The sequence below is a fragment of the Myotis daubentonii genome, chromosome 3 (genome assembly GCF_963259705.1).
Source record: "Myotis daubentonii chromosome 3, mMyoDau2.1, whole genome shotgun sequence".
NCBI lineage: Eukaryota > Metazoa > Chordata > Mammalia > Chiroptera > Vespertilionidae > Myotis > Myotis daubentonii.
The window spans coordinates 136,388,004-136,405,026 of NC_081842.1; the positions used below are offsets into that span (position 1 = coordinate 136,388,004).

Genomic DNA, 17,023 nt, shown 5'->3' on the forward strand with positions numbered 1-17,023 from the left:
AGCAACAACTCCCCACCTATTAGACGCAGCCCTCGCTCTGCGGCAAGGCCCCCGTTCACACACAGATCACGCCTATCAGGGGAATTCTGTTCAAACCCTTTCTCTATTTTGTCCCTTTGTTTTAGGACCCTTTGTTGGTTGGCACTGGAAGTTACCCAGGTGGTTGACCCTTAATCCAATACTGATATTTTTGGGTTACTCAACTGTCTTAAGCAAACACTTCCTGGATTGCAGTATAACGATTCATTCTGTAGTTAATCATATATTTCATTGCATTGTTGTTGTGTTTGTGCAGGCTTATCTTCTCTGACGGACAAAAATCATATCTTACCCTGTGGGGTATTTCCCACCACAGCTAAGACAGTGCTACAGCATTCAAAGGCTTTATTAAATAAAAATAAGTGGGGGGAAAAGAGAAACACTGTCCAGACACTGTGCAAAACAAGTGACTGAAAGACCCTGGAGCATGTCCGGTAATCTTCAAATTGGAAATTTCCCTCAAAGAATCTTCCGTGCATTGTCAGGGCCGAGGCAACGCTGGGGCCCATCATGAGCATCCGCTCACATGGCTGTCTTGCTCTTCTAGATAATGAACCATTTCAATGAATATCTGGCAAAGCTAATTTCATTTGGCTTGGGGGATTATTTCAACTGTATCTGGTTCCAAAATCAAAAATAAAGGGAAGCATTTTAAAACCAAAAAATTCTACCCCTGACTTAACAAAATCACAAAACCAATGCATACAGCTCAATGAGAAGACAAACCACCCAATTTAAAAATGGTCAAGATGGCCCGAACCAATATGCTCAATTAATATTTGACAAAGGAGGCAAGAACATACAATGGAGCCAAGATAGTCTCTTCAATAAATGGTGTTGGGAAAATTGGACAGATATATGCAAGAAAATGAAACTAGATCACCAACTTACACCATACACAAAAATAAACTCAAAATGGATAAAGGACTTAAATGTACGACAGGAAACCATAAAAATTCTAGAAGAATCCAAAGGCAACAAAATCTCAGACATATGCCGAAGCAATTTCTTCACTGATACAGCTCCTAGGGCACTTGAAACTAAAGAGAAAATGAACAAATGGGACTACATCAAAATAAAAAGCTTCTGCACAGCAAAAGAAACCATCAACAAAACAACGAGAAAACCCACTGCGTGGGAAAACATATATGCCAATGTCATATCTGATAAGGGCCTAATCTCCAAAATTTATAGGGAACTCATACAACTTAACAAAAGGAAGATAAACAATCCAATCAAAAAAATGGGCAAAGGACCTAAATAGACACCTTTCAAAAGAGGACATTCAGAAAGACAAGAGACATATGAAAACATGCTCAAAGTCACTAATCATCCGAGAGATGCAAATCAAAACAACAATGAGGTACCATCTCACACCTGTCAGATTGGCTATCATCAACAAATCAACAAACGACAAGTGCTGGAGAGGATGTGGAGAAAAAGGAACACTCGTGCACTGCTGGTGGGAATGCAGACTGGTGCAGCCACTATGGAAGACAGTATGGAGTTTCCTCAAAAAACTACAAATGGAACTCCCATTTGACCCTGTGATCCCACTTCTAGGAATATATCCCAAGAAACCAGAAACCCCAATCAGAAAGGATATATGCACTCATATGTTCATAGCAGCACAATTCACCATAGCTAGGATCTGGAAACAGCCTAAGTGCCCATCAGTAGATGAATGGATTGGAAAACTGTGGTACATCTACACGATGGAATACTATGCTGCTGTAAAAAAGAAGGAACTCTTACCATTTGCAACGTCATGGATGGAACTGGAGAGCATTATGCTAAGTGAAATAAGCCAGGTAACGAAGGAAAAATACCACATGATCTCACTCATTCATGGATAATAGAAACCATTATAAACTTTTGAACAATAATAGATACAGAGGCAGAGCAGCCTCAAACAGATTGTCAAACTGCAGCGGGAAGGCCGGGGAGGGTTGGGGGGCAGGAGGGAGGGGGGTAAGAGATCAACCGAAGGACTTGTATGTATGCATATAAGCATAACCAATGGACATAAGACACTGGGGGGTGGGGGAGGCCAGGGGACTGTCAAGGGTGGGGAAAAAAAGGGACACATATGTAATACCCTTTGTAATACTATAAGCAATAAAAATAAAATAAAATAAAAATTATTAAAAAAATGGTCAAGAGATTTGAATAGACATTTCACCAAACATACACGACTGGCTAATAAGCACCTGGCTAATGATGCTCAACATCATTAATTGTTAGGGAAATGCAAATCAAAATCAGAATGAGATACCACTACACACTAACTAGAATGGCTATAATAAAAAAGACTGACAATACCAAGTGTCGGTAATGATGTAGATAAATTAGAATTCTCATGCATAGGTGGTTTGACTATAAAATGGGCAGCTGCTTTGGAAAACAGTTTGGCAGTTTCTAAAACAGTTAAATCTATACAGACCTTACAACTCAGCAATGTTAGTCCTAGATAACTATACAAGAAAAATTAAAAGATGGGTCTACAAAAAGACTTGTATGCAAATGTTCACAGCAGCATTATTCATAATAGCAAAAAACTGAAAACAATACAAACATCCATCAAATGGTGAATGGATAAATAAAATATGGTATATCCATACAATGGAATCTTGGAATATTACTCAGCGATAAAAAAGGAATAAGCTTATGATACATGAAACAACATGGATGAACATCAAAAACATGCTAAGTGAAAGATGCCAGACACAAAAGACTAAATATTATGATTTCACTTATATAAAATTTCTAAGAAAGGCAGAGACAGAAAACAGATCCATAGTTGCCTGGGGCTAGAGGTAAGAATGGGAATTAGCTGCCAATAGGCATGAGGAAACTTTTTGGGACATTGGAAGTGTTCTAAAACTTTTTGTATAGTTAGCTGCACAACTATATAGATTTACTAAAAAGCCACTAAATCACTTGGTAAATTTTATATATATAAAATATATCCCAATAAAGCTATTTTTTAAAAGCACTGTTAAAGTTGCAAACAAACTTAATTTGGTGCTTCAAAATTCTGCAGCTTCCGTTTCTGGATATTATGGTAACAGATCATCTCAATACCATAAGATCTATTACATTTGGAAATTAGAAACTTAAAAAAAACATATCATCCATATAATTTTAATGTAAAGTTCTTTTTAATGCTCTACGGGCCATTAACAATTCTTAAAGAAAGTCTAAAGCCTAAGGCATTCCAGACTTGCCTAAACTTGAGTGGCCAGCTCCCCAAAGCCCTGCTGACAGGTGTAGAACTGCTCAGGGTGAAGGGTCATTACGGCTCTCAGCAGTGAGGATGTGGAAGCCTTTTTCCCAGCATTCTTTTGACTTGAGTCTAAACCAGAAAGCACTTCTGCCTTCAAGGTCTTCCTGCATAGAGGACAATGCTCAGAGATGCTTTCCTAAAGGTGAATGCCCACCCCCACCAGCTGAACTCACTGGAACAGTTTCTCCACCGACAAGTCTTTCCAGCCTTACACTTGTGCGACACACCTGCCAGCTATCTCATCACCCAGCTTGTCTAGCCAGGTGGCCTTGGTCCAACCAAAATTTGTATCCATCAGAGATTTCCAGAGAAACAGAACCAATTGGATGTGTGTGTGTATATATAGGAAGAGAGATAGAGAAGTTGATTTTTAAGGAATTGGTTCATGCAATTATGGAAACTGACAAGTCCAAAATTTGCAGGGAAGAACAGCAGGCTGGAGACCTAGGAAAGAACTGATGCCGTAGCTTCCAGTGCAAAGGCAATCTGAAGGCTGAAATCCTTCTTTCTACAGGAAGCCTTTTCCTAATTCCTGCTCCTTCCAGGCCTTGTGCTGAGACTTGAGCACAAAGGTCTATGCCTCATCTCAGTCCCCTGCTGGCACACACCATGCAGTAGGTGCTCGGTAAAGGCTTATAAAACCAATAGGTAACCACAAAACTCCCTGTTTCTCTACTTTCCCATCACATACTTTAAAAATATATACATCCTAAATTTACTAATAAAAGCTATGACAAATGATTGCATCATTCCACTGTTTTACTGTGGCCATTATAAAAGCAGCAAAATACCAAATGTGTATTTCATAAAGTGGATAAAGAACCTACATAATCAAGAAATGTCTACATTTGCAAAATCTTCACCTAAGTCTGTGTTCTAATAATCAGCACCTTTGTGGAGGATGGCCCAGCGGGGAATGACCACTCTTAATCCCTCTATCCTACATTAATGGTTTCCTTGGCATTTTGTGATAAACTCCCCACATTATGAGATAACCTCCAAAAAGACTCAGTTGTCACCTGCCAACCTTTCCTTTCATTGGTTAGTCTTATGATTCACAACACCTTATACAATGAGGCTCTTTGCCAGGCCACAATTATCCTGAATCAAAATATATAACTAATTGCCTGTATGTAACCCTTAACCAGTTAACTACCACGATATTTTGAATTTAATTTAAAAAGGTCCACCACTTGCGTCTATAGACCCTTATGGCATATAAATGGTTAAACCATGCTATTTACTTCCACTTTTTTTTTTTTTGGTTCGTCCAGTTTCAGGTATCAAAATGTCCAACTTCTTCATTTGGCTTCATCTCACTTCAGTTTAAACTTCTGCACAACTGTACATTTTCAAAGCCAGGCACCATCAACAAAATTATCATTCAGCTGCACCTAATTTCAATTAGATGTGATGAGGGTGGTGAAGCTTCCCTTTTCCTAACAGTAAATAGAGTCTTTCTTTCATTTACATAATGCCTTGGGGCTTCCTCAACTCTGCAACAAATCATCAGACCAAAATCATTTCCCTCAGTGCTCAGGGGCAGAAATCGTCTTGCCCACACAGTCTTCAGATAGAAAGAGCTCAAGAAGAGACTTCAAGGAAGAGCCAGAAATGCAGGGTTTGCTGGGATTTCAGAAGGGTTACTCCCAAGTCCAAATGCGCCGTTTTATTATCTAACTGCAGCCGTATCTCTGCTAGTGTGGCAACCATGACCAGAGGGGCCCTGACTCAACCCAGTTTCCTCCTGCTCTCTCACCCCTGTTCCAGTGGCCCTCCTCAACCTTGAGCAATTGCTGATACTGTGAAGTAGGACAGGAAAGGGTGTACTGCTCCAGGTCCTCAGCTGATGGTGCCAAACAAGTTGGGGCAAGATCGATGTGCGGCCATATCAAAGCTCCGCGAAACCCTAAGCCTTATTCTCCCTCCCAAAGGAGCCTTCCATCCCACGGAGAGGCTTCCCCGAGAGCCTCTGCATTACTGTCTCCAAATATCAGGGCAGAGACCATGAAAACAGATGTGATCACATTACACACAAAGACAAGAGGCATTTTAGCACGCTTCCCCTGCCAGGTTCATTACTCACAGTAGAGAACTTCTTTTTCCAGAGGCGGAGAGCCAGCACATCTCTGTCTGGCTGCTGCAGCCTCCACATCGCCTGCGAGCTGGAGAGAAATTCTGAATCTCAGGTCCCACCTGGAATCTGCTCAACCTTTCGATAAGATCTCCAGGTGCTGTGACTGCGTGTTAATGTTTGAGAGGCACTGGGCTATTTGCATGCAGAACAAAAATGTTATGTACTGACTGACACATCCTGTTTAAAACCTTTTACCTTCCCCAAGCATTCACTCAGTGAAAAGGCATTCACCTGTCACTCAGCAAATATTTATGGAGTGTCTACGAGGTGACTGACTCAGTGCCCGGCACTGTCTGGGGAGATAAGGTCTCCCTGGTGAGCAAAGCGGACAAAGGCGCTGCGTCACAGTACTTACATTTTAGTTGGGGAGACAAATGGCAAGTAAGAGAAGAAGCAAACAAATGAAAGAGATCTTCACAAACTGTGATAGTGTCACCAGGAAGATAAAGAGGATGACAGGGGTATAAGTGACAGGTGGGGCGGAAAGATTTGGAAGGGGAGGATCCAGAAGAGCCTCTCTCCCAATAGAACATTTAAGCTGAAACTTGAAAGTGAGAATATGTGAAGGAGAAGCTTCAAAGGAGTGAGGGAGTACCTCCCAGACATGGGGATGAGCCGGTTTGTAAAGGCCCAGGGCTGGGAAAGGAGTTGGCGTGTTTGAGGAACAAAAAGAGGACAAAGTACCTGGAGGGTAGTGAGCCTGGGAGAATGTACTGTTGCCAAAGAGGTGGGAAAGAATACTAGGTAGGGCCATTTCAGACCAAGTAAGTCTGACAAAGAACTTGAATGTTGCGCCAAGTGCTACAGAAGCCACTGAAAGGTTCAGAACAGGGAATGATGCGGTGTCCTCCATTTGGTGTTCTAAAGAGAACAACCTGATTAAGAAACAAGAGTGAACATGAGGAGGCAGTTGGGCGGCTCACTGCATCGTCTAGGTGGAGTAGCCCACTGCAGGAGGAAAAACCGAGACATGTTTTGACTGACCCCAAAGGCTGGCTGGGGAGTTGAGCTGGACCCTGCACACCAGGCAGCTCTGGATACAAAGGTGAGGCACCAGGCAGTCAAGGGGCTTGAGGAGAGAGGCACACAAGGAAGTCTGAGATAGCCCTGTCATCTCAGGTGCCCCCTCATTTGGCACTGTCTTTGTTAAATGCAATGAGCACATGCTTTTTGACCAGCAGTTCACGTGTTTTCCTACAAGCGGATTGGTGTGCGTTCATTGCGATGTTTGTATAAGTAGAAGATTAGAAACAATGTTGAGTAATAGGGAAATGGTTAAATAAACATTGATTTAGCCATACAATAAAATATTATGCAGCCAAAAATGGAAACATTCTGAGTTTTTTGATGTACATATCTATCTATATAAAAGTCTAAGCAACCGTTATGACCGGTAGCTATGATGCGCACTGCCCACTAGGGGGCAGATGCTCAACGCAGGAGCTGCCCCCTGGTGGTCAGTGCTCTCCCACAGTCAACCTCCCACAGTCCCTCCCCATGGCCAGCCGGCCCTGATGGCCCTGATCGCCAGCCAGGCTGAGGGACCCCACCTGTGCACGAATTCATGTACTGGGCCTCTTGTTTTTGTATATGTGTGTATATATGTAATCTGTATATATAATAGGATGTTACCAATTGTACAAAAAATATTTTAAAATTCTCATGCATATATTTGCCAGTATACTCCTTGAACTTTCGAAAGGAAACATAAAAATGGCCTCTGTTGAGGACAGGCACTGAGGGACACATACTTCTTTCTTTCTCACTGTGTATTTTTATAGCATTTGAAATTTGTTTCATGTGAATATATAACCTATTTTAAATAGCTAAATAAAATTTAAACAATGCATTAAAATAGATGCAAAATAAGATGGGGGCCCATGGTGCTGAGACCACAGAGGATATGTAGGGGACAGGACTGAGGGGGAGAATTCTAGAGCAGGCAACACTGGGACTGAGTCTTGAAGAAAGAACAGGCATCCATCACCAACATAAGGTGGAACCATGATCTGACAAAGGCATGGACATAAAATCCAACAGGATCCATTCAAGCAGTAGTCCGGTTAGCTAAAGTTCATGGGGTTCCAGAAAAACCAGCAGTTCTTGCCGGTTATGTCAAAAAGTTGGGGCTTTTCCCAGAAGTGATGAAAGGGTGGAGCAGTGACATGATCAGGTCCACAGTTCCTTTTTTCCCCTTCATTTTTATTTATTGATTTTTAGAGAGAAAGGAGAGGGACACAGAGAAACATCAATTCGTTGTTCCAGTTATTCATACATTCATTGGTTGATTCTTGTATGTGCCCTAACTGGGGATGGAACTGGCAACCTTAGTGTATGGAGACAATGCTCTAGCCAATTGAGCTACCCAGCCAGGCCGGGTCCACAGTTCTTCAAGATAATTCTGGCAGCAGGGTGGAAAGTGGACAGAGGCACCGGTAGGGAGGAGCCAACTGGAACCTAATTCACAAACTAGTTAAGGGCCTAGTTCCTTTTATGGAAGAAGCAATGATGCAGAAGAGGGAACAGAGACAAGAGGGATTAAGGAGTTGCATCAACCAGATTTAGGAATTGATTCCATGGTGGGGGCGAGGGGAGGTAACAGGAGTAGAGGATAACTCCAAAAATCTCACTTGGCTACCGTTAACAAAGAGAAGAAACTGAGGCAAAGGAGCAAGTTTGGGGATAGGAGAGGAAGAAATAAGTTCCAGAGGAGGCAGAGTGATGGGTTCAAATCTCTAGGTACATGTAATTGAGCAGTTCGACTTAAGTCTCTGTATTTTAGTTGCTTCATTTGTAAAATGGAGCTAATATCTATCTGAGAGGATTATTTTAATCATGCAATGAAATGTTTTATATACAGGACCTACCACATTGCCTGGCCCATAGTAGGTACTTAACAAGAGGCAGCCCTGGACATGGTAGAAATTATACATTATAGAAAAGACTCTACAACAGAGAAATGCCTACTCCACTAAGATAGAGATTTCAAGGAAATTTTTTAAAATTAAATAATGTTGTTATTCAATTGATTCCAAGCTTTATTCATCTAGGATATCTAGACCAACCCCTCTCCTTGACAATTCTGGATATAGACAACAGATCTCTCACCATTGCTGCCCATGCTTTTGCCAAACAGACAATTCATCAGGACTAGTCAAGATTGGCTTGTTTCAGTCCAGACAAACTCTAGCATCTATAAACCCCCAACAGCCAGACCATTGTACAACTGTTCAGGGGTTTTCACTTCCTGTGTTGCCTGTGACAAACCTCTCACTATGACATCAAAGCAAACCCGGACTACTACCCCGCCTGGTACTCGCAAGCACAACTCAAAGGAGAGTGACCTCCACCTCCAGGGAATTTCCCGTGAAGATGAAGTCTGGAAAGAGACTAAACTCTTCCCTCTAAATCCGATGCCTCCCCAATTCTATGATCACAGATGACTTCAAATTACCTGCAAACTCAGAAATTTGTTTTTAAAAAGCCTATGACTTACCATGAAGACATGATCAAAGCCCTGTTCCGTAGCATGAGTATTAAACCAAGTCTACTAGTATTTCCTGTGCCTCTTATGCTTGGTTTTGAAGATGTTCCTCGCATTAGTCTTGTCAAGAAAAAAAAATCATAGGGACTTTTGAAAATAAATATCTAGACATATATAATTTGTGCTTCTCTTGAAACCAGTACCGCCACTCATGACCTAAGTACCCCCACTCATGACTCATGATGGTCAGAAAACAGAAACAGCCTTGTTCCCCAAATTGCCACTGTCCTAGAGACAAGCTCTAGGGCTGCTCCCTGGGTCTGACCTGCAGGGCTGTGCTGCCCTAGAGGGAAAAGTGATGTCAAACATGATCTTTCTGATATGACCAGTCATATGCCCTCTAGGAGACATGGGGCTCAATATGGACCTGTTTTATACTAATTGCCCAAACAGATTTATATTATAGGATGGCTATAATCTATTTGGCATGCATAGACCCACTGTAAGCACAGAGGTTAACTACCCAACACATACGTTATATGAAACAGAAACAAAATATTAGCCAAAATCCAGTGACATTCAATTCAAGACCAAAGAAACCAAGCAACAAAAGTCAGAAGCTTAATAAAAGGTAACCTGAAAACTGACAGCCTTGGGCAGCCTATTATAGCAGATGTCCCATGTGAGTTAATAGCAGAATGGCCTGATAAGAATGGTGTTTTAGGGAGATTTCTACATTCTGGTCATAGGTCTCTGAAGAAAGAATTAAAATATATGTTTCACCTACCCGAAACCCACACCTGTTTTTAAAAATAAAACATTCTGTCCAAGATTACATAAATTACCATTGCTTTCTGGGTGCCTTCCCAAATCTCCCTGTGTAATTTTTCTCTCATGTGACATCCTGTGCTTTGTCTCTTTCCTGGCTAATAAAATTCCGACACTTTTCCTGGGAGAGTGAGGACAAGCTCCCTGGGATTGTCTTAGGTCTGAGTGAGAACTGCTCATGGACAAAACAGTTGTTCCTCTGGGGATGGCAGGCATGCTGGTACCGTACTCTGAGATTGTTCAGACTGCCTGGGTTAGGCGGGGGGGACCGGCTGGTGAGGGGCGGTGAGCTCATGCCCAACCCGCTTGTCAACACCAGCCCTGACGGGAATTCAGGAGGGATTACTGCTTGCCTCCTCGTGAAATCGGCTGCGTGGGGCCTTTTCCCACACAAAGCCTCTGTGCCTCTGGAACTACCGCGCTCATGCCCTAAAAGCTGAAGGTCTATGACTCCTAATCTGCGCAGACTATTCTGGGGTGCAGCACTCGAAAGCTAAAACTCTCTGGTTTTATCCAACCAGTCTGTACTAACCTATGAACCTCCCAGATTCATAAGACGTCCCAGGAGATACCCCCAAACCCTGACATCCAACCACTCCCGCTATCCCTGCTTTCAGCGAAGACGAGATAATTGTCAGACGTCTAATTTCACACTAAACTAACTCACAGCAGAAAGTAGCAAACTACCCCTAGCAGGGAGCCACAGCTGCTAATCGTCAGGTCTACCGCCCCCAGGGAAACCAGAAAGGTGTGTGGGGCCCTTTATTCAGCGTTCTGGGGCGCGCACTCGCCTCTCGCAGGCGCGCGCGCACATACTCCGGTACTACACACACAGCTGGGGGCTTAGTTTTCTCTCCCTCAGAGCAGCCATCGGCAGTCCTCAACAGCTGATGCGCCTTCATCCCCATCCCCGGAGCAGGCGCCTCCTCCAGCCTCCGCGCCGCACACGTGGGGAAGCGCGTCCAGGTGGAGCCAGAAGGGCGGAGGGAAGCAAAGAGGCTTTGAGGGCCAGTGATGAGGAAGGAGGGCGCTGCGAACGGAATGTGGGGTCTCAGGCCCTCGGGTCAGCGTAGATGCCTCGTAAGCTTCTGGGAGGAAGAGAGGGAGAGAGGAGAAAAAGCAGCGGGAAAGGCGAGGAGAGGAGGCAGGAGAGGAGGTGGGGGAGGGGCCACTCACCCAGGGTTTTGACAGCGATCTGCCTGGTGAGGGGCGGCGGCAGGTTGATGCACACTAAGTCCACGTCCTGATGCAGCAGCACCTCGTCAATGCGACTCGTATAGAAGGGAACGCTCATCTCTTTGGCCAGCTCCTCCGCTTCCTCCTGTGTGCGGCCCCACAGCGCCTTCACCGCGAAACCCTCGTCTTTCAGCAGAGGGATGATGACTCGGGCGGTGAGGTTGGTGCCGAACACGCCCACCCCGGGAAGCATGGCTGCTCAGGTCCACCTGGTTCTGCTTTAGCTTGGCTGTCCAGTCCAACACGCGCGCACACACCCCTCTAGCCAGTCCCGCACCCGGCTCTCCACGGCGCGCCAGCCGCCGTGCCCTGGGCAAGGCGCCCGGGTGCCGAGAGCACACCCAGCTGCAGGGCAGAGCAGTCTCGGGGCGCTTCAGTGCAGTGACTGCTGCAGTGTCCGCCACGCGGGGCTCCCGTCCTTCCCGGAGGCGGCGGCAGAGACCCACCCAGGGCGCCCGAGGCTTCGAAGCACCGTGGAACCTCGGCTCAAGCGGCACCTCCGCCGCAGCGCCAGCCGGCTCCGTGCGCCCCACGGAGGCCGCTCCATGGCCGGCTCATCCCCGAACACACGCTGCTGCAGCCCGGGACTGACTCTCTCCCGCGTCTTTTCCGCAGCCGGCGAGTAGCGCACGCACAAGCCTCTACACGCTGCCAGCGCCCGGAACGGCTGGGCTGCGGGGTCCCTTTTCTCCCCCGCCCTCCGCCTAGAATGAAATAATTCAGCGGCCGCCAGGAGGCCGGTAAGCACGAGGCTCCCAGATCGTGGGGCGCGGATCTTAAACTGCAGCGCGGCGCTGGCAACGGCAGAGGCCACGACCCGGCGCCAGCCTTCTCATTCTGCTGCCATGTTCGCTCGCAGCGCGGCTCGGACGGCCCGGGCCCTGGCCGGCTAGGCTCCGGGATCCCGCGGGGACGAGGGCGGAGTTGGGGAGTTTGGCTGTCAGTGGCCGCGTGTTCCTGCACCGCCCCCGCCGCTGCGCCGCGCGCCATTGGCCGCCGCGCGCGGCCCCCGCCCCGCCGCCGCCGCGGGCTTCGGGTGCGCGCAGCGCCGGGCCCAGGAACCCAGCCCAGCTCCTCCCTGGCCCCGCCTTACTCGCCTCCGGCCCCTCGGTTTCTTCCTTTCTTTGCCCTCCACCACCTCCTCCCCCTCCTCGCCTCTTTCCAAACCCCGCCCCAAGCAAGCTAATAAATTTATCAAGACAGGGCGCGTCCGCACCGACGCTCCGCGGGTCGCAGAAAAGACCGCCGCTGGTTCCTGCCTGAGGAGGCCAGGGCATCCAAGGTGGTGTGAGCAGCGGGTAATGACAGCCTCTGTTCCGGGAGCTTTCTCTGCGTGCGGGGAACCGTGCAGGGAAGCTTTCCAGGCCTTCTCCTCTAAACCTCTCACCATTTAACCGATGATGTAACAGTCTTGGGAAGGTTTAGTGACTTGGACAAGGTCACACACAACAGGTAAGCAACTGGCCTGGGATTAGAATCCAGGCTCCAGAGGAGCGGAGAACTGGAGAGTTCTCTCCTTCTAAAAAAGCCCGCTCCAGTGGTGCGCCACCCCTCTGTTCGCGCACTCCTGGCCCAGCCGCCCTCCATCCAATCTATAGCTCCACAGGCTCCGCTTTCTTCCCGAGGCCGGCCCCCTGTCTAGACACTCGTATTCAGCGGCCACTACGGGGCAGGGGTCCCGGAAGCGGCTGCCGTGTCTGCATCTCTGTTTAGAGACCTAGGAGTCACTCTGACCAGATGCCACACTAGGCTCCACCCCCTTCCTAGTACCCGTTTTTTTTTTCTTCTTGGTTCCTTGCCAAAGTCCCCCCTGCACATGTCTGGTTTCCCGCCATTTTCTCAGCCCTTATCTCACTGCCTGCCTGACATGTAGTAGACAATAAACATTTGCTAAATAAATGAATGCATATTCATTGAATGCCTGCTTTGTGTCCACTTGGTGCTGGGAGGGGAACCCAAAAGTGAAAGGCGGGGGACCTGGAGTCCTGTAATGTTATCTCTTCGCCACTCAGCTCAGTATGGTACATGGTCTGCTTCAAATCATGAGTGGAAAACGTGATAAGTACTTGCAAGCCTTTAAAATAACTTGTAACAACTTGCATGAGGCAGGGCAGGCACATGGAGAGAGCAAAACACCAAATAAAAAAAAAAAAGCTTGTGTGTGGCAATGTGGGGAGGAGGCTGACCTCAGGCATGAGAAGAAAGGCACAGAGGACAGTCTGTGTTCTGGGTGGCTACCAGCGGCTTGGGGAGGTCTGAGACCAAAGGAGGTGTTGCCACCAACACTGACAGGCTTCTTTTGAGCAGTTTGCAAAAAAGCAATCAGGAATGCCTATTGGGGCAGGGCTGCAGGCAATAGAGTTAGACACGGGCACCTCCTCAACACACAAGAGGCAGGATCACATGTCAGCAATGACGCTGCTCACAGGGCCCAGGGAATGCGGAGCTTGGCATTGAGGTTGGAAGCAGAGCCAGGGCACCAGCGTTGACTCCTGGCTCTGCCATCTAGTAGCTGTGGGACCTTAAGTTTCTTCACCTCTCTGTGCCACAGTTTCACCTGTAAAATCGGGTAATGATGGTCTATACCCCAAATGATTTGAGAGAATTATGTGGGTTAATTTTTATAAAGACCTTAGAAGGGTCTGGCACATAGTAAACAGTATATAAGTGTTAAATAAGCGTGGAGAGCAGGTCTGTTACCAACATCATTTCTTGATCTGGGGACAGTTGTAGAAGGCCAGCAATATCTAGCCTATAAGAGGGAGTTTTGTGTTCTTTTAAAGGGAACCCTACTCCTAGCATCTGCCCCCTCGTGGTCAGTGCATGTCATAGCTACCAGTTGGACAGTCCAATGGTTGCTTATCCTTTTATATATATACTAGAGGCCCGGTGCACAAAAATTTGTGCACTCGGGGGGGAGGGGGCGTCCTTCAGCCCAGCCTGTGCCCTCTCGCAGTCTGGGACCCCTCGGGAGATAACGACCTGCTGGCTTAGGCCTGCTCCCGGGTGGCAGAGGGCAGGCCCAATCCCTAGGTGCAGCCCCTGGTCGGGCTCAGAGCAGGGCCGACTGGGGAGTTGGGGCACCACCCCGTCATGCACAGAGCAGGGCAGATTGGGAGGTTGTGATGCCACCCTCAGTCACGCTCAGGGTAAGGCCGATTGGGGGATTGGGGCACCGCCCCCTGTCACACTCAAGGCAGGGTCGATGGGGAGGTTGCGGCGCCACCCCCTGTCACGCACAGAGCAGGGCCCATCAGGGGGTTGGGGCACCGCCACTCTCACACTCAGGGCAGGGCCGATGGGGAGGTTATGACTCTACCCCATCACACACAGAGCAGAGCCCATGGGGGGAGGGGGGTTGGGGAGCTCCCCCTATCAGACACAGAGCAGGGCTGCTCAGGGGGTTGGGGCCCCGTCCCCTGTCACACACAGAGCCGCAGGGCGATCAGGGGGTTTGGGCGCTGTCCCCTGTCATGCTGATCCCGGTGCCGGGAGGCATATTACCCTTTTACTATATAGAGTAGAGGCCTGGTGCATGGGTGGGGCCGGCTGGTTTGCCATGAAGAATGTCCTGGATCAGGGTGGGGGTCCCCACTGGGGTGCCTGGCCAGTCTGGGTGAGGGGCTGAGGGCTGTTTTCAGGCTGGGAGTGACTGAAGTTCCCAACCACTCCTTTTTTCCTTTTTTTTTTTTTTTTATTCTGGGCCAGCTTTACCTTGAGTCTTGGCTCCAGCTCTTAGGCCTCTGCGTGGCTGAAAGTAGGTTTCTGGCCTTTGCTTACAATGTTGTGAATCTGCTGGCTGAAGTCCGGTGGTATTTGTTACAATGTTTCTTAAACTGCCCACTCAGAGGCCTGCAGCTGCAGGCGGGGAACTTTGGTTTCCTCCAAGGATCCTCCGTCACTGAGGCAACCAAGCCTCATGTTAGTTTCAAGCTGCCTGGCTGCCGGCCGCCATCTTGGCTGACAGTTAATTTGCATATCTCCCTGATTAGCCAATGAAAAGGGTAGCGGTCGTACACCAATTACCATGTTTCTCTTTTATTAATGTAGATAGACTAGTGGCCCCGTGCACAAAATTTGTGCACATTAAAAGGGAATTAATTAGAGGAAATATTTGAATATTGCTATTTGCCCTTTCTCTATAATAGAAGTGTGAGAGATGAAAGGAAATTAGTAAAATTATATGAAAATAATATATAAATTTATTAAATAAACAGTAACAAAAGGATATAACAACAGAGGCATGATATAAAAACAACAGTGATGCAAACAATGACTGATAAAGTGATTAAACTTATTCTAATATCTCCCTATACACCACATTAAGAGTGAAAACACTTTCAGAGTGCTTCACTAATTTCCCTTGTGCTGAAGTATTTAGAACTTTAACTTTAATGTCACATGCTCTTTGAACTCGAGAGAAAGCAACATATAACTGACCATGTGTGAAAACGGGTTCAGGTAGGAATATGTTTACTCTGTCTAGAGTTTGTCCTTGTGATTTATTAATAGTCATCGCAAATGTTGGCATCACGGGAAACTGTCGTCGAATTAATTTAAATGGGAGGCCAGTGTCAGATGGGGACAAATCAATTCTCGGAATCAGAACAACCTCTCCCTCTGCAGATCCTGTTAATACTTCAGCTTTGATAATGTTAGGCCGTAATCTTTTGATAATAAATCTGGTACCATTACAAAGACCCCATTTACTATTAAGATTTCTCAATAGCATGATGACTGCACCCACTTTCAATTTTAATTTATGACACGGCATTCCCAAAGGAGTAATACTATTAAGAAATTCGATGGGAAAATTTTCCTTTTCAGCATCATCAGTTGAGTAGATGGAATCATCACTCAAACATGTGTGAAAATCTCCATCGAGTATATCCAATATGTCTTCATTTAATTTTTGAACGTGCTCATTTTTTGGACAAAGAATTGCATGTTTACATATATTTTTAATATTATCTATAGATATACTATTTCTAAAGGTAGCTTCAATAATAGATCCATTACAAATGATTTCATGGGGGATTTCAATAATATCCATTCCTAAATGAAAACTGCTATCAAGTTTGCCATCTCCAAGTTTTACCTACCATCCACTATAAGCAGAGTCCTCTGATCTCATATTTGTTGTAAGAGACAGCTTTCTGAAACATCCCCAAACATTACAGTACTTTAAACTCATTTGTACTATGGCCAACCGCATAGCATGAGATACAATACTGAGACATTGTCGAAAATCCCCTCCAAGAAGGAGAACTTTCCCACCAAATACAACATTCAAATTCATAATTTCTCTTAGTAATCTGTCTATGGCGTTTATATAAAAACCCTGGGTGCCATGGTGCATTCATCAATAATGAGAAGTTGGGCCTTTTTAATAGTTTTAGCAACTTCACTGTTTATATCGAGTCTAGAAATTGAAGTTTCATTTAATGGGATTGGTAATTTATAATGGGAATGAAAGGTCCTTCCACCGAGAGGTAAATTTGCAGCAATTCCTGTAGATGCTATGGGTAAAACAGTACCACCACGACCTCTAATATAATGTATTAAAACTTTATAAAGATATGCCTCCATGCTCCGAGGGCCAGTTCCTGCCTCAAACCTCACCCTCGCTGGAAACAGCTCGGGGAGGGAGCAGCCCTTGGCAAGGTAACCCAGGACTCAGTGTGTCCATGCTCCGAGGGCTGGTTCCTACCTCAAACCTCGCCTTCACAAGAAACAGCTCAGGGAGGGCACAGCTGTTGCCAAGGCGACCACTGCAGGACTGACTTCCTTCCGGTTGGTCGAGCCTCAGATATGACGGGCGTTATACCCAGGGTTTTTATATAAATAGATACCTGTTATTTCTCATCCATTTGCCTTAACAGATTATAAACTCACTGACATCAAAGTGTGTGTGTCTTGTTCACTTCTGAATCCCCCGAGCTTAAAATAGTATTCAGCACATGCTGGATGCTCAATCTATATGTGTTCTTCTAATAACCGTGTATTACTATGA

The 17,023-nt window shown here is 46.2% G+C and overlaps 1 protein-coding gene across 2 annotated transcripts in view; it reads right to left on the bottom strand.

The window, feature by feature from the left end:
• GFOD1 (Gfo/Idh/MocA-like oxidoreductase domain containing 1) overlaps window positions 1-11,996 on the bottom strand; it is a 121,337-nt gene extending 109,341 nt beyond the window's left edge. Inside the window, exon 1 of one of the 2 annotated variants that reach the window (XM_059688653.1) lies at window positions 10,951-11,996. In XM_059688653.1, the coding sequence (XP_059544636.1) occupies window positions 10,951-11,203 (253 nt within the window). In that variant the 5' untranslated portion in view covers window positions 11,204-11,996. Of the gene's footprint in view, window positions 1-5,411; window positions 5,430-10,950 lie in introns of those variants that run through there. The other variant, XM_059688654.1, reaches the window with a different exon arrangement.
• Window positions 11,997-17,023: the final 5,027 nt, after the last annotated feature.